Below are 21,027 nucleotides of genomic sequence, written 5' to 3' on the forward strand. Positions count from 1 at the left end.
TCTGTTCCTTGCATGTTCATGATTTAGGACGATATTACATCCCGCTTTGCAGGCATTTGAAATTGCATTCATATCAAGGGCCTTTGGGTGGTCGGCAAATTAGCTCGGGACTCCGACTTTGTGCTGCCGCTCTGCATACGCTGGTTCGCAGATGTTTTAAAGGCCCTGTGTCTGATCATCTTTGAAGTGCTCATAGAACAGGGTTGCTTTACATAAATGTAGCTTCTTCGCAAATTATTTAAATAGTTTATACACGTATGCAGGCATATTTCATAGAAGATGCACAATTATTGGAATTTAGTTTTGTATGGTAGCAGCAAAAACGGCCGAATTACCCGCAGTTGCCTGTATGATATGTATTGGACTGCCCAAAATATGCACAGCAAATGTGCCGTAATTTGAAATGTTTATACTTTTTCCTGACACTTTTATTCCAGCTTTGGTTATTCGGAAAATACACCGTTTAGTCTGAATTGTCATTTCCAATTAAAAGAGACACTGCTGCAGGTCTCCAAAAGCTTCCTCAGCCTCCAAACTCCCTACAGCTGTACTCTCTGACAACAGATGAAAACAGGAGTAAAAGCAAGCATTCGAACGCTTGTCCAGTGGTAGTTGCAGCATTAGTAGCACAAAATGTGGAACCCGTGAAAGGCGACATTCTGCGTGAGAAAAGGTTCTGGTATTTTAGCTTCAGGAAAATTCGATTTAAGTAAAATCTCAATTTTAGGGCTTAACGAACTAATAACGAGCTAGACACCTTCGCTTACGTTTGTTATACATTACTTGAGGGTTGATATAAACAAGTCCACAGATATCACCCGTGTAGTCCATTGAAATACTATCCGAATCCAGCAAAGGTCAAATGCGAGCAATGTATGTAATAAATGTTCCTTGTTTTTTTTTACTTTGCCCCTGCCCTTGGGCTGTCTTACTTGTGATTCTCTCCCCATGGCCCAGACCGTATTTAGCATGTTACCCGAGCGGCATGCAGCTTTTCTGCTTCGGCGAACTTGTTTAAAAACGGAGATACAAAACAAAAAATAGTATACATAACCTGCCAATTCATTCAGACCATCAGCAGCACTTTTTGTGCGAGATGTAAATCTATAGTGTTGCTCCTGCAATTGTGACCATATTTCTTTATTTTCATATACCAGCTCCGATTCATGCGTTGCCTGCCCTGTCAACCATGCTTAAAATGTTGGTCGAAGTTTCGCCTGAAGCTACAGGCCATACCTCAATAAAGGCACATAAAAAAAATATTAAACTTCCTACGAAAAACACGCCAAAAAAAATTAAATAGGAACGAGCGCGCCGACAGCTAGCGTCGTCGCAGCCTCCACAGGGCGAGCGGGGCGAGCCGGGGAAAAATTCTTTCCTCGCCGGGACGTCACCCCGGTTCGCCGTAAGGGGGCGCCACGCAAACTTCTCGGGGCTAATACTTTCTGAGGAGGAGCGGGGGAACATTTTCAGCTTTCCAGCGAAACCACGTTGTCCTTACAATTCCTTCTTGCTTGCTCGGAGATCATTGCAGCTTGCAGCTCGGTGCTTGGAATTGTGGCTGTTCCTTTTGTTGTTATCCGCAATCGCCTTCGCCATAGAGGGTGCTATCGTTCAACCCAAACCAGTCGATCCGCAGAGCGGGTGTACTGATTTTTTTTTAGATTTACTGTTTCCCAAACTTGCTTGTCTTGCAATTTCTGCTCACTGTAAGCTTCCATCAAGTGGGAAACAACTACAAGAATGAGAAGGAAAAGCATGTTTTTTTCGACTTGATGTTCAGCTTTTGATGGCTTCATGCTGGGGGTTTTATCCAATGAGCTCATTGCTTCAGCATAATTCTCTGGTGCATCTGGAGTAAACAACGAGTGTTTGTCCTGTGTGAAGCGTGTTGACTGTGCCAATGCAGTGACCATTGGGCTGTTGAAAGAGAACGGAGAAATCATTGCGGCAACGAGAATACTGTTGGGAAAAGAAGAAAAAAATTAGAAGTTGAATGGCATAACATGCGGCTTTAAACGTATGCTTCTTGGTCTTATGACCATGAGGGTAAATAAATAAGTAAACAAAAAAAATCATTTATTCGATCAGCCTCTGACCACCATTATCTGAAGCTTGTTGACAGGAATATATGCAATAGCTGAGTAAACATTTAGCGACATTACTTGCCATTTAAAACTTTTCTAGCAGAAACATGGATAACGTCACGCAGATCTGGATGAGCATCGTACCGGCGTGCGGTCGTGTATTACTACTGCGTGGTGCACGTTAAAGACCCCAGGCTAGCGATTGTACCGCACTGGCTAAATTGCTCACCTACAGCTGAGACACCAGACGCCCACTAAGGCAGACTAACTTCTGGCTGTATAAACATACACACAACAATTTGCTTTGCTTCACACGGCCATCACACCGTAAAATCTTGATTGAACGCCTAAATCCACAGTGGAAAAGTGAATAGTGAGAAATACCGGGTGCATGGGCGATCTTTCGGAGAAGAGCTTTTGTTTGGATTTTAAGGTATTAATTTCTTGAGAAAAGATGATGATAATCTCAAACGCCTGCTTGCGCAATGTCGTATGCGCGGTTTAGGTAAGAACTACGGCATGTGTATATGGTCTTGAAGATGGGCTAAAAAATTGTCAGGCTTCGTCTTTTCTCGGTTTAACTTAATCTACCTTCAGCCTCATGAAGTCTAAAAAAAACCTTGCCATTATTTGCATGCTCATCCCGCTGTTATTTGACAGGCATTATCTAAATCTTGCACATTTTCTCGTTTTGGCGCCAAGAAGTAAGAAAACAAACCCGTACGCCATGAATCGGGTTTCCATGATTATGATTTAAGAATTTATCAACAGTTAATGACGCGTGTCGTATAAAAGCAGGCGGGCGCGCAGGTTGTTTGCGGGTTGAAAGATGCAGGTAGGCCAAATCAGAGTCACAACGAAAAAGTGTCAGAAACCAGTTTAGCGAACCTTTAAAGATGCTGCTTAATGTTACTCAAGGCAAGGTAGCTTCAGACAGGGAACGGTTCAGTAATGGTAATAGAGAGAAGACACCTTGCGAAGACAGATATATTACAAAACAGGCATCGTCAGTTTCGGCAAGCCACCTGGTTGCACAGGTACGTGTATCTGGCTCACAATGGTTTTACAGAATATTATCTTAAATACATGCACTTTCCTTCCCTATCATCGGTTATGTTTACAGAACTTAAAACCTATAATTGCCTCCACAGTCTGGGAGGTGGTGCTATCGAGCATCTTGCACGTTGGAAGGCTATAGAACTCCCTCGTGTGAACCGATATAGAATATTGAATACTCTATAACACTTCATTTCTCGAACGTTCGTATACCCACCATTCTGCCCGGTCGACAACTGTACTCATCGAACGGTTCCGATCTTGAGCAGTTGGACGGGGCGGTCACGACCTCCAGCTCCACACGCCGGTCCGCCTCGCCCATGGGCTGTAACAGAACGCCGAGGACAACTAGTGTGTGCTCACGCATGTTAGTCAGTCTCATACTTAGTCGCTCTACTGTCATTTGCCCGGATAATGCTGCACTTCAGCGCGGATGGCTTTATGTGAACGCTCGATCCAGTGATTTCCCTACACACACACCCTAGGGGGGGGGGGGGGGGGGGGGGGGGGGGGGGCAGGGGGTTGTACACACATTCCTTTGTTTTTCTGAAGGCACGTACCCCCTCAATTAGCAACGACTCCTCCATTCTCAATGCCCCTCCCCCCCCCCCCCCCCCCCCCCCCCTAAAACTTTAGACGCCCTCCCCCCTAATTTCAATTCCTGGGGAAACCCCTGGCTCGATCCCAGCCACCACTCATTCGATTGCGTTGTACAGACAATTCCCATAATCCCCTCTGCTGCTGCCGTCTTTGTCGACTCGGCTGTGGAATATGTTCTGGGCATGCGCGTAGCCTGCGGAATATTAAAAGCCGCGCATGCGTCCACAGCCCAGTACGTGACCCAGCATTTTTCACCTGGGTGGCAGGTGCTGGAGAGGTGCATATATATAGTCCAGTTGCATTAACGTCGTTGACTTTACATCAAAGACTTTGCTGCTGGGCGTACCTTATGCAGTGCACTTTGTCCCACCGAATTTGTTTTCATGACTGGTAGGATTAGCCACCATAATTTTGCTATGACGCCGCTTGCAAGCAATGCATATCTTTTCCAGACACTGATTTGGGGGAATGTATTATATGGGCCTGTTAATTTTGGCATTTCTGCCCCGATACATGTCCTTCCCACCATCTTTCTGTACGAATATCTTCTTGATCGTGGCAAATAAAACACGATGCTATGGGTAGAATATAGCCCGAAAACGTAAGTGGCGAATACCATCTCTCTGCTAGTCAATTGAGTTTGGCAAACCCCCGTCCAGTTTGTTTGTTTCTAATTATATTTTTAAAGGCCCCCGTCGTCAATTTTAGATTATAGGCGAACTCCGCCAGGTTTTCTGTTCAGGTTCAAGACACACGAACAGAGAGTGGCCAACGCCGCCATTTCTTCGGTGTCGATACGCAATGTCTGAAGCATTAAAAAAAACCACTAGCTGTCTTCTTAAAAAAAATCAATTGATACTTTGCAAGCTCTGCAAGACAAAATATGCACACACAAAACAAAAATCCATATGAACGTATAACATCCAGCACCATCTTCACAAATTAACAACACCGCCATCTGGGAATGTATTTTCCATCATTCATACGATAGTTCCTTAGCCTGGTGGGCACATAGAAACTAAACCCGGCCCAGTAGTAAGGGGGACACCAATTAAACTTTTACCCTGTAACTTCAAGGAGGACGAGAGACATCTTCATATTACGTAAAAATTTTCCTACTTAACTAAGTAGGAAAATTCCATTCGTTTTCAAATAAGTGAGATGGTGTCTTTTTTCCTTAATACAAGGTCCCTGGACGCCAGAGACATTTTCTAGATAGTTTCCCTCTTACATTCTCAGGGACAGTGGCCTCATAAGGTGCCGGGGAATAATTCCTTTTAGGCTACCCCTTTTATTTTGAATGTCCTCGACGTTTGCAGAAATTCTGCTGCTATGTGGCCTTCGTGTTATTACTACACCAGCTGACGTCCTGCACTGCATTGGTTAATGACATGTACAGGGTGTCCACAATGAATCTGTGCCCTTTAAAGTGGGCCGAAAAAATCAGCGCCTGTACATACAAAGCTGAGACTTCCATTGAATGTGAATTGAGGTGGTGGATTTTGTCTGATGAAATTTAAAGGCATAGTATCCTTCCCATGAACAGGGTGTCGAGCAAATTATTCTCTTGAAATTCCCTGACTTTTCCGGGTTTTCTCTGACAATTTTAGGTGAAATTCTCTGACCACTCTAGAGGCGGTTAAATATATACGATCTTTACAACACAAGGCATTGAGCATTGAGCACAGTGAGGATCATTTTGCACAGGCTTAATCTAACTTGGATATTCCGAAATATTCGGGTTTGTCCAGTCCGGATTAAACGAGCGCTGTCTTTCCGCTGACATCGTCAGTGAAAATGTCACTTCCGGAAAACGATGAAACACGACGCTGAACCACACACGTCAATAACCGAATGGCAACATGACCGCCAGATGCACTTTCGGATACTTTTAAGGCTTGGATTGGATTGGGGTCTCCGGCTTTCCCATTTGTTACTTGTAGTTTTAACTGGATCTAGCCTAGTGTCGCGCTTTCAATCTAATCCAATACAATCCTTGGACTTGATTTGTCGGCTGTACTTTTTGCATCGGGTAGCACACTCTACAAGATGTGACAAAAAAAAATTACACATTTTTTTTTACCGCAAAAATAAACTAGGCATCGCCGAACCCTCATTCTCCGCCCAAAGGTAGAGCTAGAGGCCAGAACCAGATTCCAAAGTTTCAGCCCGATTCGATGCGTTATTCAAAAGTTATAAGTGATTTTCTGAAAATTTCAATGGCAAAATGGAGCCCATTTTCGCCCGTTTTCGGTTTCTGGTGCCATAGAGCCCCATGTATTCGAAAACTCCGTCGGCCGCCATTTTCCCATCGAAATTTTCAGAAAATCACTTATAACTTTTAATTAAGGTATGGGATCGGGCTGAAACTCTGGCATCTGGTTGTGACCTCTAGCGCTACCTTAGGGCGGAAAATGAGCGTTCGGCGATGCCTAGTTTATTTTTGCAGTAAAAAAGAATGTGTAATTTCTTTTTGGGACACCCTGTACGTCGAGTGAGTAGAGCCTGTGTTCAGCTATAAGCAGAATTCATTGTCTATATTTCTGCCCCCAAGTCCTCAAGTCTTTGCTCAGGGCACTGACTCAATGGTGTTTCCGGCTCATTTTCCCTGACTGGGCTCGCTTTTTGACAATATCCCTGACAATTTCCTAATTTCTTTTTCCGGTAATTAAAATCTCCCTGACAATTGCCGGTTTTTCCGGTCGCTAGACACATTGCGTGAAACACCAGACAAAAACTTGCCAGGGTTAACGGCGGACGGGTTTACAAAGGGCCGAGTTAGCGATGCTCTGGATGCTTGTGGCGTTTGGCGCCATCTCCCGATAGGTGCATCAAGCAGATGACGCACTCTTTCGTCTGCTCGCTGCGCCTATCGGGAGATGGCGCCACGCTTTACAAGCCTCGTTTAGGGAACCTGTATTACCGAGTTTCCAACTGTTCGATCCGAGTTACGTGGTTTATGGATCGCATTTACACTAGGAGCTACGAGGAGCTACGAGGAGGTGAAGATAGTATTGATCGTCTCCAAATTTCCCGCCTTTCCTCCTGTTTTCCTCCTCGCCACGCGAAAGCCCAGCGCATGCGCATTTGTGACCGATCGCCGCAGGAAATCTCCACCGTTAAAGGAAAACTGAAGCGGTTCTTTCTTTCAGTTAACTCGTCTTTATTTGGTCTCCAGAGTCACAAATAACGACTTTTTTTTATTTGGTGCAGGAAGGTTGCAGAAAGCCATTTTCAAAGTACCGCTAGAGTGTACTAAAATACGGGCTAGTGTTTGGACCCGCGCGGCTCGGCAATGGGAGCTTGTGAGGCTGCTCATGTAGACAACAATCGCGGTGCTGCAGTGGACAGGGCAGCAGAAAGTTACTGCAGACCGCACGTGCCGCCGCACGTGCGAGTGCACCCGGTGCACGCCCACAGCCACCATCATACTGACCCTACTGCCTATGCGCCGGTGTCGACACCTATCGCGATCTGCACCACACACCTCACGCGAGCCGCTCTGAGCCCATTTGCTCGAAGCCGGTTAACTTTAACCGCGGTTAAAAGTTAACCGCTCTTCCCTACTAGGTACCTACAAGTACCTAGCCAAGTTTGACGAGGGCTGGATGAGCGATAGCTTCGTGTTTTATTATGGGGTGGTAGCTGGTGTCACCTATTGGCTGTAGCGAATATACGTGGCTTCCGTGGAAAGGTTCCCGAAATGGGAGGACCCAAAAAATGCGCGCTGCCTGGGCCCGTTTGCTCGAAGCTGGTTAACTAACCGCGGTTAACCGGATTTCCCTACGAGGGGGAATTTGGGGTCACGTGACCGGCAGAGTAAGGACGGCGGGGAAACATGGCGGTGCCCCGGTTCGAAAGAGGACGACGAAGTTGAGTCCTAGAAACGATGAGAAAGAAGTGAGCAGTGAAAGGCGGGCGGTACACCGGCAGCATGATTGGCCAGCATGTAAGAACTGTATATAACACCGTCATAAATTGAAAAACCTGTAACTCGGCCCCACTGAAAATTGACCTATTAGTAAATTACCCGAACATCGAGGAGAACGCTGGAAGTGTAATTCTGCGATCCGCGCGCGCTGGCCTTCCATTTATAAAAGATTTGAAATAAATAATCATAATAAATCTTTGACGAACGCGCGTGAACGGCAAAATCTGTTTTAGGCTTTTTGCTTCAGAACAGTTATTACTGCAGACGCCAGCAGGTGCAGCGCGTGTAACTACACTCGTAGCATGCACCTCGGTGCTTTTGAAATTTAGAAAAAGCTCTATTGGGACGCTGTCTGCTTTTCTGTGCTCAAAGCAATTCACTTTCCAAAGACGTTGCCATGCCGACAACTATCGCGTTTTAAGTTAGGTAAGGCAACGCGAAAACCTCCTGCACCATTCATTGCTGACTAACGCGCCCGCTACTGCAGCTACTACGACGTATTAGTTCCAAAGCGAACGGCGCTCACTCACCGGGGCGCCGCCATGTTTCCCCGCCATCCTTACTCTGCCGGTCACGTGACCCAAAATTCCCCCTCGTAGGGAAATCCGGTTAACCGCGGTTAGTCAACCAGCTTCGAGCAAACGGGCCCTGGTCCCAACACTGAAGTACCAATGAAGCCCCTCCTTCCCGGAGCGTGACGTCATATCCAGAGCTTTCGAAATCTTCGCTTTCGCACATTTTCAGCGCCTATCAAAACTATGCACGCGCGCTCTTGCTACTAAAAAAAAATAATAATAAAGAAAAAAAAAAGAGAGGCGACACAATTGCGCGCTCCTTACGCGAGCGACACGCTTGGCGGCCGAAAGACCTGGGTATATGACGTAACGAATGGTTGGAGGTTTCTCGTGTTTTATCTTGAGATTGGCACTGTCTTCAATCTAGACTTCGATAGCATCGCTAACTCGGTCGTCTGCAAACCCGTCCGCCGTTAACCCTGGAAAGTTTGTTCATCTCATTTTATCACGAGATGGTATTTAGGCCTTAAAGGGCCTAAATACCATCTCGTGCAATCATATGCGTCTACCTTTTTTGCGGTTTCCACGTCTCTTGGGGTTCGGGCAAGCCAGCGGGCACGCAGAGAGTAACTAAATATCAGTGCGTCATATTTTCACCGGACGACGCGGAAACCTCCTCCACCTACGAGGGCGACTCGCGTTGCCGAAAGCGCGCAATATGTGACGTCTTTGGTCCTGGGCTTACCACTGGTCAGAGCCGCTAAAAGCTTTTTTTTTTCTTTTTTAGTCGAGATACAAAATATAAGTGTCGCGAACCGTTTCAATTATGTATGAAAGCAGTTTTTGTTCAGTATTTTGGCTCAGAAAAGAAACAAATGCAGTTCATAAAATACGGAACCAAGAAAAGACCCGTCGACAAACCCGCCACCAAGCGGCGGAAAAAACGGCGCATACTAGAAAGGCCTAGTGGGATGAGGCTCCGACGAACGGCGAGCGTAGAAAGGTCCCGGATGTACGTGGCGGCGCTGCGGTCGTATACCGGCTCGAGGATCCGACCGGTTCAAAGCGTTCCGAAGGCTTTCGGCGCGGGCTTGGCTGGCGATTCGGCCATTTGGCGGCATGGCAGCGCGAAGTGGTCCCCGTTCTGAACTGATCTTTACCTCGAATTGCTGTCGTTTGTGGCCAATGAAGTGTTATGCCGAATTAGTCTTTAATCGCGCAGCAAATGCAATGCGAGTCGCCCTGGCCGCCCGCTTCATACAGCCTATCCAACACGTGCTTCAGTGGCGCCCTCTCGAGCCGTCGACACGGAGTGCGGCAGCCGTGAGCGCTCGATGAGCTCACTACTCCTCCTCTAGTTGACGGCCACTCAAGCAGACTTGGAAGTAATTCGTTACAAGTAACGGAATTACTTGCAGTGATTTACTTTTCTAGTAATTTTGTAATGAATCCGTTACTTTTCTGAAAATGTAATTTGTAATCTAATTTAATTACTTTTTCAGTAACTTTTTGTTACTGAAATTACTCGTTACAATTCTTCCGCCCCGTCAAAGGGAAAAATTGAGTGGAAGAAGGGCGATGCAACGGCCTTCGCGCTTTTAGCATGTAACACAAGAGGGGGGGTTCGCTCGCGAAGAGAGTGCTGGCGAGGAAAAGGAATTCACGGAAACCCCGCGACAGCCCAGCCACAGCCCGTTTCTGGACTACTCGTTCGTACGGTCAGCCAGGCTGGGAGGATTCGACTGTCTACATGAAGGCAACAAGCTTCGATTTGAAAATGAACGGACTGCTTCGAGCGCACAAAAGAGCAGAAAACTAATGGCCCATAAAACCGTCGCGTAGGGGCCGTGAAGAGTACAAACGTGGACACTGTGACAGTGGTGCATATGTCCGCTCGCGCCCCCCCCCCCCCCCTCCTTTCCCGTCCCACACCCTGTGTGTTGTCACCCAAAAACCAATCAGCATTTTTTTTTTGGCACATGAGACTGTTTTTTGCTTGTCGATGTTCTGCCTACACATGCCCATTCCGCAGACAAAAACAAAATTTTAACGAAACCTTGATTTTGTTCATTTTTGACAGCGCTGTGAAAGCTAAATACTGGCTGGACCAACCAGCTTTGTGGCTTCTGTCACTTGACTTCGCACTAGCGGATGCGTAAGGCACAAACATAAGGGAAGTGATGACAGCAGCTCGTTGGAACAGAAAAAAAAAATTTAGTATCAACACTATACTGTCAGTTCAAACAGTAACTTTAGACAGCAATCGATAAGGTGGCCGGGGAGCACAGCCAAAATGGCTTGGGACTTCGAAGCTGGACCCATATTCCTAGAAACGAGAATGTTGGGGTTCTCGTCAGCGGATTGTGCCTACGGGAACTTACTTCGAAATTTTAGGGAAAGGGAACACAGCCCGAGTTTTCTGAGAATAATCAGTGGCTGACTTGGACACATGAGTTAAGGCAGCGTAAGGTGGCACTAAACGCGTGAGATACATTCAAGCTTGCTTCACTGACAATTGCGCTTTTCTTAATAATTTCTAAACAAAAAAAGTCAGCTTAGTTGAAATATTGTGGATTAATATGTCGTCTGAAGTTTCGGATTTTATTAGCTTGATGATCAAGAAAAAATATCCAAGTGGGTCAAGGCCGAATAACAACCTTCAAGAAGCGGGACTCTGAAATCTGCCCAAACGCAAATACCGCATGTAGATCTCACAGCCAGTTTGTTTTAGTGGCTGAACCAGCTCCTATTTAGGCAATATGCAGCAACCATAGAAAAAACACATGTTCAAGAGAGTCGTGTTTTAAAGTTTGCCGATGCCATATTTCGAATGGTGTGCGTGCCTCCGCCGCCCATGGGCATTCGTCGCATGTTCATGGGATTCAGTTCTGTCCCGGGTAAGCAACGCTAGTTTCGTTCATATCAAACATCTGTTCCAGTCCTTTAAAGCTTTATAGATTCATCCTCCTAAAATTTTTATACTAAAATAATCGTTAGATACAGTACTGAATCTGTTTATGATTGACGGGGCCCGAAATTCCCCCCACAAACACGCAGTAGATATTGCAGGTATTTTGCGTGTTTCTTTAAAATAACGCAAAAGAAATTGAGTAAAGTAACGAAGTAATTAATCAGTTACTTTTTACGGGGAGTAATTTGTAACGGTAATCCACTTCTTTTTAGGCCAAGTAATTGTAATTGTTATTAATTACTTTTTTGGAGTAACGGGCACAAGTCTGCACTCAAGCCAGGACCTACGACGTCGTGAAGGAGGTTATTTTTTGCTTGTTTTTGTAATTGTAATTCGCCTATAACTTCTAAAATAAAGCGAAATTTGAGAAAAGAAAAGTTTCTTTAAGTTACTACGTTCAGTGCTCTCAGGTTCGGTGCAAATTAAAAACCAGTCAAAAAGTTGTCGCAGGGCCCCTTTAAAATGTCATCAGTTAAAATCCACCACCTCAATACACGTTCGGTGAAAGTGTTAGCTATGTGCAATCGTCAATTGGTCCTGCACGGTTTAGATCGCTGCCCCTCATTGTAAACACCGTATAGCTTTCACAGATATTTCAGCCCATATAGGTGATTACAGACGACACAAGGTGAAGTTAAGAACAAGAGACGGAGAGCCCCGCTTACTCCTTCGGTACCGTAGGCCACCATCCTGACGGCGTCCCAGTACGGGCAGATCGAATCCGTTCCATAATCCATTAAGATGAGATTTGCGAGCCGCCAGTAACCTGGTTCATTCAGTTCCAGCGGATTCAGGATCCGGCACTCCCCCGGCCCAGGGTTAACCGCACACGGATTCTGGTAATACTCGTTGTAGCAGTGGAACACATTCAACGCCCCAAACAGAACAACCAGTACAACGGTCAAAGCGGTTTTCACCGGCATACTGGAGGGATCCAAGTGCAACTGCGTCGTTTCAAATCTTTTCCGTCCGTTTTTTTTTTTCTATTTTGTGCTGGGCGGCAAACAAACAGGTGTTGGAAGCAATAACTCGGTATCCCACCTGTCGGAATCACATGATGTTATGGGTTTTATTCGCGGTTCCTAACAAATGGTCCGCGATTGATTTTTTTTTTTTTCTTTTTCAAACAGAATCGGCCGGTAAGCGTGGCTGAAGCTTCTTTATGTCACATTGAATATCGTGTATCAGTTCAAGTTGGAAGACGGGTACCGTGCAGCTCTTCCTCTCAAGGTCAAATGCCGGAGTCGCCTCCAAAAAAAAAAATGCCCCCCCCCCCCCCCATTTTTTTTTCTCATTATTATATATATTTAAGAACTAAGATTTACAGCGCTCCGTCTTCCGAGTCATAACTTCAAGGAAGTTATCTATGGTATGTCGTTAGTGGCTCTCCTTACACATCTCTGCGCTGAAGAGACATATTCTTTTTGACATCGGGACAATTTCTAAAAAAAAAAAAAAAAAAGAATAGTAAAGGTTTTACAAAACAAAATAATCTATCATTTAACACAAACTGTCGAAATGGTGACGAATCAATGTGCAACAGAGGCTGTCTTAAAGCTGTGGTATTTGAATTATTTTTTTTTACTGACTTGACTTACACACGGAAGGTTTGCCCGTCACCCCCCTTTTAAAATGAGATAGCGCAAAAAATGGGTGAGAAATGGAGTCCATAAAAATGTTGCTAATGAATGACAAGAATTCACCTGGATTTTGATTGAGCTGCAGCACCCGCCATTATGTGACGGGGTGGGTGAACCTCAAACACACAAAGAAACGAAATCTCCAAAAGTATGACAAGCATGTCATTTTCTACTTCATGCACGGATGCCTTAAGAGTTACAGACTGATTTCGCAGCATCTTGTTTCTATGGACCACTATATTCGCTTTTGAATTTTTATACAATATTCGAACTCACTTGTTTAGTACCCAGGCTTGATAAAAACATAAATGGGCAGACTTGTTCTTAGGTAGTCTTAAATTTAACCGAAACAGCTATCACTTCTTGTAACTCCAGTCTGTGGCCTTTGTTTACTCAGAAATATTCACTGTAAAATGATTAAATCAACGCGAAGTTAGAGTTACATACTTTTTGTGGTAGGGAATTTTTTTTAAGTTGCTATATTTTTACTTTTTTTAAGGTTCCGAACAGGAGCTACATCGCAGAAAATATTGAGACCATGACAACGTATATGTGCGCAGGTTTTGTTTGCCGTCAACGATTCGCTTTCCAATCTTTTGAGTCTCAAAACTTCAGCAATATACCAATCTTACCAAGCGTTCGACGCATGCACGAGGCAGCCATAACTTTAGTTCACAGGAGGCATTCGGCAGTTTATGAGATTGTTCGTGCCCTGCGCGCGCAGAGCTCCAGCAAGGTTGCCGCACGCGCAGAAAGACTTAAAGTTCCCTTGATGCATTGCGGCAAAGGTGGCGCAGTCAGACTGGCTGGTGAGATCGGTCTATTAATGCTACCGAATATTTTAGTTCGTGACGTTAATACCTGGAAAATGTTCAAGGTGGTATACAGGACGTTCCTGAGAAGATAGAACCGGGTTTTTATATGCCCGCGTAAATAAATTGTACGTCGCAAAAATCTCGAACTCTGTGACAAGATGAGAGAATTGAGAAATACGAATTTTCGCTATGATCCGACATCCAGCTAAGCCTAGAGCCACTAAATGAGCTACACTTAGAGTATCGGCACTCCGCTGCCCGACATTGTTGTGGGCGCCGCCATTTTGGCTCGTATGCAGAGCAGACGCAACTGCCGATCGTCATGATTCAAAAGTGCGACTTCCTCAGCAATAGATTCGGTGTTAGGAAGCTCATGTAATATTGTTTTGCTCTGTCGTGATCTGTTTGAACATTTTTGGATAGCGGAAAAGCGTTTCCTGTGATTTCAGATAAAGCTTCAGATAACTGGCAACCATGATTCTAAGACACAATATGGCCAAGTGTCGTTACTCTGAAGCGTAGCTTATTTAGTGGCACTAGCTAAGCCTAATACCGTGAAAACAAGAAATGGCATGGTATAGGCAAGTGTCGCATATTTTTCAGTGAAAGAAAGAACTTGCCAACAAAAAAAAAAACAATATTCTTTTTTCTTGCTGCCAAGTGTTTTTCACAAAAATTAATTCAACACAAGTCCACAATGCCAGTTCCTGTTTTGACCATATTAGGCTTAGGTGGACGTCGGCTTCAAGGCGCTTTGCTGCAGCTGTGCATGGGCGCCGCCATAACGTATACCTTCAGTTTTAGTTTCCTCTTATTCCGCTTACTTCACTTCGTCATTAACATAGCAGGCCAGGTCATCGCCATTTTAGATTCTACTGTGTCCTTGTCCCTAGCATTGGCCTTTCTGGAGACTCGCCAACGCCCGTCTATAGGGAAATTACGCTTTCTGTGGATATGCAGAGCTATGGGCACACGTGCGCTTGCGTATATCGAGCGCCCATCAAAGCTGTGCATGCACTCTTCACTTCGGAAGCAGCTGTCCGTATCGCATTGCGTGGTAACTGTGGTTGCCGAGTAACCCCGGTCAGAGGTCGAAGCGCGTCGTGGTGCCTAGCATTGCGGCCATAGTTTAATCCGTTCCTGCTCAGGGCGAGGTTACAATTAGTGGGGGCTCGTTCTGAGAATGCGTTCATCGTGCCGAACTCGCTTTTTGCCAGGCAACTTTATGAATGTGTATTATTATTTGATACAGATGCTTGACATTTACGAAGCAAAGAAGTTAAACAGCCGTATAGCATCTTAAGGCCCGTTCACACTCTTGCAACCAAGTACGACCGAGAGAAACCAGACCGGTTTTTAAGCCTCTTGCGATTTCTTAGGACCACCTCCGCTGCATCGCATCCGGTCTTAAGGAGTCGCAAAAGGCTTAAAAACCGGTCTGGTCTCTCTCGGTCGTACTCGGTTGCAAGAGTGTGAACGGGCCTTTACCTGACTGATATCGGAACTCTCTTGCGACGTTACTCGTACCTTTCGCGGTACCGCAATATGAACTTTGCGTCACACGATGGCCATGCACTGATCACAAGGGTGACGTCACGAGGGCCACCAGTGACGTCATGATTATCATCAGTGACGTCACGAGGGCCATGAATGACGTCATGAGGGTCACCAGTGACGTCACGATGGTCATCAGTGACGTCACGAGGATCACCAGTGACGTCACGGGGGCCACGATTGACATCACGAGGGTCCCCTGTGACGTCACGAGTGAAGTCACCCTCGTGAAATCAATCGGGCATACTCTCCCCTCCCCTACTCCTCCTCAAGAGCTGCGCTCTAATTCGTCGTTACAGAGAGTTTTAATCGTCTTTCATTTTTTTCTTCATTCACACAATTTATGGTTTGCCGATCAAAAGCTTCTCTCAAATTTGTCAGACCTTTTTCGATCGGCAAGCAAGAACAATTTACAACTAACAGAAAATTAAAAGAACGAAATTTAACATTTTAGATTTATATACAGTAAAACGAGGAAAGCCATTCCTTTATCTTTTTTATTCGTTTCAAATTCGTGAGGCTCCAAATGTTTCTGAAGAAAATAAAATTGTCTTCGCCAGCTAACAGGAGTATATAAAGGTTTTAAAACCTGAAATGATCGGTTCCATCTTATTTATAGATCGACCATTTCAAAGTAGCATATTTTTGGCAAGCCCTTACCGTGTTCCGCGTGCCGCACTACCGGAGCCTTTTAAAGCACATGCTTTTAAGCGCGCGACCGGGGGATACCGTGACCGCGGGCTAAAAGCATGCTTCAAAGGCTCCGGTAGTGCAGTACGTGGAACATGCTAACGGTTTGCCAAAAGTCCCCAATGTCAATTTATTAACGGTGCATACATACGTCTATAGGCATAGTATTCACTGGAAGCCACAAACACCGTAAGTGCGCTGCTCACAGCGCACGCGCAGATCGATCGAGCTCCCACATCATCTGCTAAAAACCGGCATCGTGGCGATGTTGAAGTGCATGCTGCGGAAGTGTTCAGCAGCAACGAACTTACAGAGGCCGGTTCACACAGTCGCGTCCGAGTGGGATCCACTGCGTTGCAAACTTGCAACCAACCGCTTACGACGAGAAAGCACAGTGGCGCCATCTATCGGGTAATTCTAAAACAATTCCACTTTGCACATAACTGGAACGAAGGTTTTGCAGTAATCACAAGATGAAATCTACGTACACAACTACAAAAGAATTGTTGTCTGTAACACTGTCAAAACAATGTAGAGCCCGGGATAAAAAAAAAACTAAAGCGCGTATAAATTGGAAGCTTTCCGGGGCCATCCCATATAGAGGGCGCCAGAGTCGTAAGCGGTCGCAGATTGTTGCAACGCAGCCTATTACACTCAAACGCAGATGTGTGAACCAGCCTTAACTTGGACTCCCAGTGAATACCACCCAATACATTAAAGCAATATCATGGTCGTAGGTGCTATTTCCGTTCCTTGGAGGCTGCCCGCCGCCACAAGCAAGCGTTCTTGCACTGGCCCGATGACTTGAAGGAGTTGTCGGCACACACGTGGTCGGCTGACCAGGCCAGGCATGTCCGCTGAACGCGGTCGTAGTACCAGTACCGGCCCTGGTCGGAGGGCATTCCTGCTTCTGTGCAGTTTCGAAGGAGGTCTTCGGTGAGCAGTTGGAGGCAACGTTTTTCTCTACGTTCTGCAAAAAAAAAAAAAAAAAACTTTTGTTTTAAAGCATTTTTATAAAACGCGGACTAAACTCGAGCAAGCAGTCTACATCTATACTTCGTCTCATCCTACGATGGACTAAAGGCCAAAGCTACGGGCAGCCATGTCCAATCACGTTCCACGATAAACTATGAACATAGATTAAGGATGAACGAATATAATGCTCCTCATGAAAATGCGCTGCATCATTTCTATAGCTTCGACACTGCAAAGAGCCCGTATGTCGTGGCTTGCTTTGCAATGTAAAATTGATGAGTCACTCAGTAACGTTCATTGAAGCGAAATACCAGGTAATTTCTAAGTGGCTCGTGATTGGATCTGGTGGTTCGTAGCTTTTGCCTTTAGTCCATCGTAGGGTGAGACGAAGTATAGGGAATTCCTTCACTGGTTATCTAACTGACTCACTGAAAGCTGTTCAGAGTTGTCACGTCAATGAAAGACACTTTAATTACTTCCAAATCTAGCACATCGTCACAGAGTGTTTCGAATTTGTCTTTTTTTTTTTCCATAAAATCTATCATGTTCCTAAACTCAATGCGCAGCTAATAATGCCACCACCGCATGTCTGAGCACGATCTGATCACCGTCGCCAAGTCGGTGTCCTGTTTTGCAACTCTAATTCCACTTTTGCAACATTCATTCCTAAAACTTATAACAACTGGAATCGATTACGCTGCGTCGAATGTTGCCTACGCTCTTTTTTGTGCAACCACTATACTTGCCACAAGTTTCCTATTGATCAGTGAGCTTCCTCTTTATATCATTCCCATTGTGGTTCGCTTCCGGTTTGATTCCCCACTCCACTCTGTAATGCCAACGTTCCCTAAAAATAATTAAATAAATATCGTTTTGATTAGGACTGCGAAAGGGTATGCGAATATCAATTGAGATGAATAGAGCTGTGGCATCGCTACCTTCAGCACTCTAAAAATAACCGTTATATAGTCGTTCTCCCTTGCACTGAGAAGGCTATGGGTGATGAAGCGCTATTCGATTCACGTGCACTAATCGCACGCCTCTAATTTGAAGATCGTTATATCTTCTCAAAACATTCAACATCTGCTGCCCATCTTCTTTCTTTTTTTTTTTTTTTTTTGCATATTGGATACTCTTTTTTTTTATGCAGAGCTGGGCACGATACTTCTAAAACCAATACCGATATCCTCAAAAATTGTATTTCCGATGCCGATGCAAGCTACAGAACGGAAATTTATTTTTGATACAGATACTCCACACAGTATCGTCGATGCTTCGATACTTTCACTGAGATCACCAATATTAATAAAGCTGGTAATATGATTAGCTAGGTTATTAAATTTAGCCATGATTTTTGGAATATTTAGTGTATCCAAATCCAACCACATGAATTTCTTTAGGTTCCATTGTCGGCGCAGCTGGTTTCGTTCGAAGATTAGCATTGGACTGAAGCTATGGTGACGTTTGAAGTTGAACATTACGGCGTTAAAAGGTTAACAACAAAGATAAAAAAATGAAAGCCGTTTACAACTCCCTGTAACGCCGAATTAGAGCGCAGCTCTCGAGGACGAGGAGGGGAAGGGTACTGAGAGAAAGGTATATCCTTCCTCCCTCCTCCTCACCTCCTCGTCCTGTCTGCTACTCCTCCCTGCCAGCGGCGTTGTCGTCGCCTCACGAGGGTCACATGACCTCACGGGGGTCATGTGACCCCTGTGAGGTCACGTGAAGATTACGATTACGTCATCATGATGACGTCATTGTCATCGTCACTGATAACGTCATCATCACTAGTGACGTCATTAGTGACAATGACGATGCAGATACCAATGACGCCATCAGTGACGATGCCGATGACGTCACGCGTCCCATAGTGCACCACGCGGTTACGCCGGCGGCGACGCCGCTCAAACCGGAAACGGGCGCCTAAGAGCCGCGCTCTAAAAAATTAAAGCCGTTTAAAACTCCCTGTAACGCCGAATTAGAGCGCAGCTCTTGAGGAGGAGAGGTATGAAGAGGGGGCTATGCCCCTCCTCCTCTCCTGCTCGCCCCCATTTAGAGAAAAAATTTTCCGCTAAATTTAGCAGGGAAATTTACCCATCATGGACCGCGCGGCTAGGCCGACGCCGCTCAAGCAGGAAATGGGCGCCTACGAGCTGCGCTCTAAAAAGCTGCAGTAGGGAGAGGTGGTGCCCTCTCCCCTTCCCCTCTCCACCTTCAAGTTTGAGCTAGCAGTGCCGCTCTTGTTTTCTTTTTTCTTATGTGTGCGCGCGTGCATGCGTGCGTGTGCGGTGTGTGTGTGTGAGTATTTGTGTGTGTGTGGTGTGTGTATGTGTGTGTGCGTGCGTGCGCGTGTGTATGTTTCAGAACAGAGGGCGAGCTAGCCGGCACATGCTGCATAACGCCGGGTCGTCGAAAAACCTACCCCACTCCCCCCTCCCCTTTCTCCCTTCAAGCGCTATATCTCCATCCCATTCATTTTTTCAGTGTGCTACGGCCTGAGCGAGCGCCACTAACCCAAAGACTGACCCACAGCAGGAAAAAAAATCTGTAACACGTATTTCCTTATTTCCTGATAGCCAACTAATTTGAGTAGTTACAGCCAATTATAGTTGGTAGTCAATAGACCCTTCTCAAAAGTCAGAGCCACCCAAACCTCCAATGTTTCCGCTCTAATAATGGTGGTACGAAAGCAAAATCACCTAAATTAAGCACCCTCGACTTTGGAAATCGAAAGCGACCGTACCAGGACCAAGTTATTATAATAAAGTTCTCCTTTCCTGTTGTGCAGAAGTTGTGTAGCGCCGCCATTAGAACGTCAGGTTTGTCTCTAGACAGGGAGGGTAGACCGAGCTTTCAAAAGGGTCTATTACAGTGACTGGCAAACTACTGTACGTGATTAGCCAATTACAGTGATTGGTGATGCGCCCAATCACAGTTCCACACTTATTAGCGACGTCTAGAGTCGGCACCTGCTGACTCCTTTTCTGCGGCTTACCCTCACAGGCAGTGACGCATGTCGTCCACTTCCGGAAGTGGGCCTTGGACTTGCTGAGGCAAAGGCTGTCGGGTCGCCACCTTTTACAGACGCCCGAAGTGCGCGACCCCGTGCTCCGAGAGGGCTTCACGAACACCCAATCGCCCCTGTCGTACTCGGCACCGTCCAGGCACCGGAAGTACATGGGCCGGCCGCAATCTGTAACAGGGTGCGGCACGACCTTTTTCACAAAGGCGCCGCCATCTTGAATACCGTCACCCATTCTCGTTTTGTCTCCCCTTTATTATTATTTTTTTTTTTTTTTTTTTTTTACTTTCTGCAGGTTGAAATGTTTTATTATTTTTCCGTCGCAAATACCGGATATGCCTACTCGGCGGCTGGGGGCGAGAGTAAGAGAAAAAGGTCTAAACGTTGGCGGGTTTACGCGACTACAGGGTCGGCGATCTAGAGAAATTCCATGCTGGAGAACCGTAGCCCAACGTTTTCTGCGAGGGATGATATAAAATGTTTTCCAGATCACTTCCCTCAAGAAAAAAAAAAAATATAAACAGACCGGTTTTTAAGCCTCTTTCGTCGTCTTAACCACCCTTCACACATGTGCAACCAAGTAAGACCGAGAGAGACCAGAGCGGTTTTTAAGCCTCTTGCGGCGTCTTAGGACCGGATGCGCAGCAGCGGAGCAGGTCTGAAGACGTCGCAAGAGGCTTAAAAAACGGTCTGGTCTTTCTCGGTCTTAGCCGGTTGCATATGTATGAACGGCGCTTCAGTGTATTTCCGACCCGCCTCATACGGGCAGAAATTGAAGGAGAGGAGGAATCAAGAGCGCGCGGTGACGTCATAACACCGAGCTGGAATGATTAGTGGGTAGACGCAAAGCTATGCGAAGTGCAAATTCGTCTGCTTCTTTTGCGGGGGGTTGTGGTGACGTCAGAACGGCGAGCTCTGATTGGCTCTGATTGAAAGATAGTGGGTAGACCTCAAGGCAGCTTAATTTGAGGCCTACCCACTATCCTTCATTCAGAGCCAATCACAGCTGGGCGTTCTGACGTCCTCACAAACCCTGCAAAAGAAGCAGACGAACTTACGCTCCGTATAGCTGCCATTGTTCTACTCACTCTTCGAACGCGTTCGAAGAGTGAGTGGAACAAAGGCTTTGTTCTGCGAATTTGTGACTAACTCTTCGGGATGGTGGGGGACG

General features: G+C 45.8%; 1 protein-coding gene across 1 annotated transcript; it reads right to left on the minus strand.

Annotated features, from left to right (window-relative positions):
* Positions 1-16,247: 16,247 nt before the first annotated feature.
* On the minus strand, positions 16,248-20,101 carry LOC115328559. The gene is made up of 2 exons (XM_040211885.1): positions 19,830-20,101; positions 16,248-16,829 (listed from the first exon to the last, which is right to left on the minus strand). The coding sequence occupies exons 1-2, from the start codon at positions 20,089-20,091 to the stop codon at positions 16,600-16,602; spliced, it is 492 nt and encodes a 163-aa protein (XP_040067819.1). The 5' UTR covers positions 20,092-20,101; the 3' UTR covers positions 16,248-16,599.
* Positions 20,102-21,027: the final 926 nt, after the last annotated feature.

The sequence above is a fragment of the Ixodes scapularis genome, unplaced genomic scaffold, assembly GCF_016920785.2.
Source record: "Ixodes scapularis isolate PalLabHiFi unplaced genomic scaffold, ASM1692078v2 PGA_scaffold10__122_contigs__length_95168666, whole genome shotgun sequence".
Lineage (NCBI taxonomy): Eukaryota > Metazoa > Arthropoda > Arachnida > Ixodida > Ixodidae > Ixodes > Ixodes scapularis.

What these genes read in the sequence shown, in the direction of transcription:
- LOC115328559 (XM_040211885.1), bottom strand. Translation starts at nt 20,091, where the DNA reads ATGGGTGACGGTATTCAAGATGGCGGCGCCTTTGTGAAAAAGGTCGTG. An exon ending in ATGCGTCACTGCCTGTGAGG is followed by an intron (nt 16,830 to 19,829) that starts GTAAGCCGCAGA and finishes TTTTTTTTGCAG; the next exon opens with AACGTAGAGAAAAACGTTGC.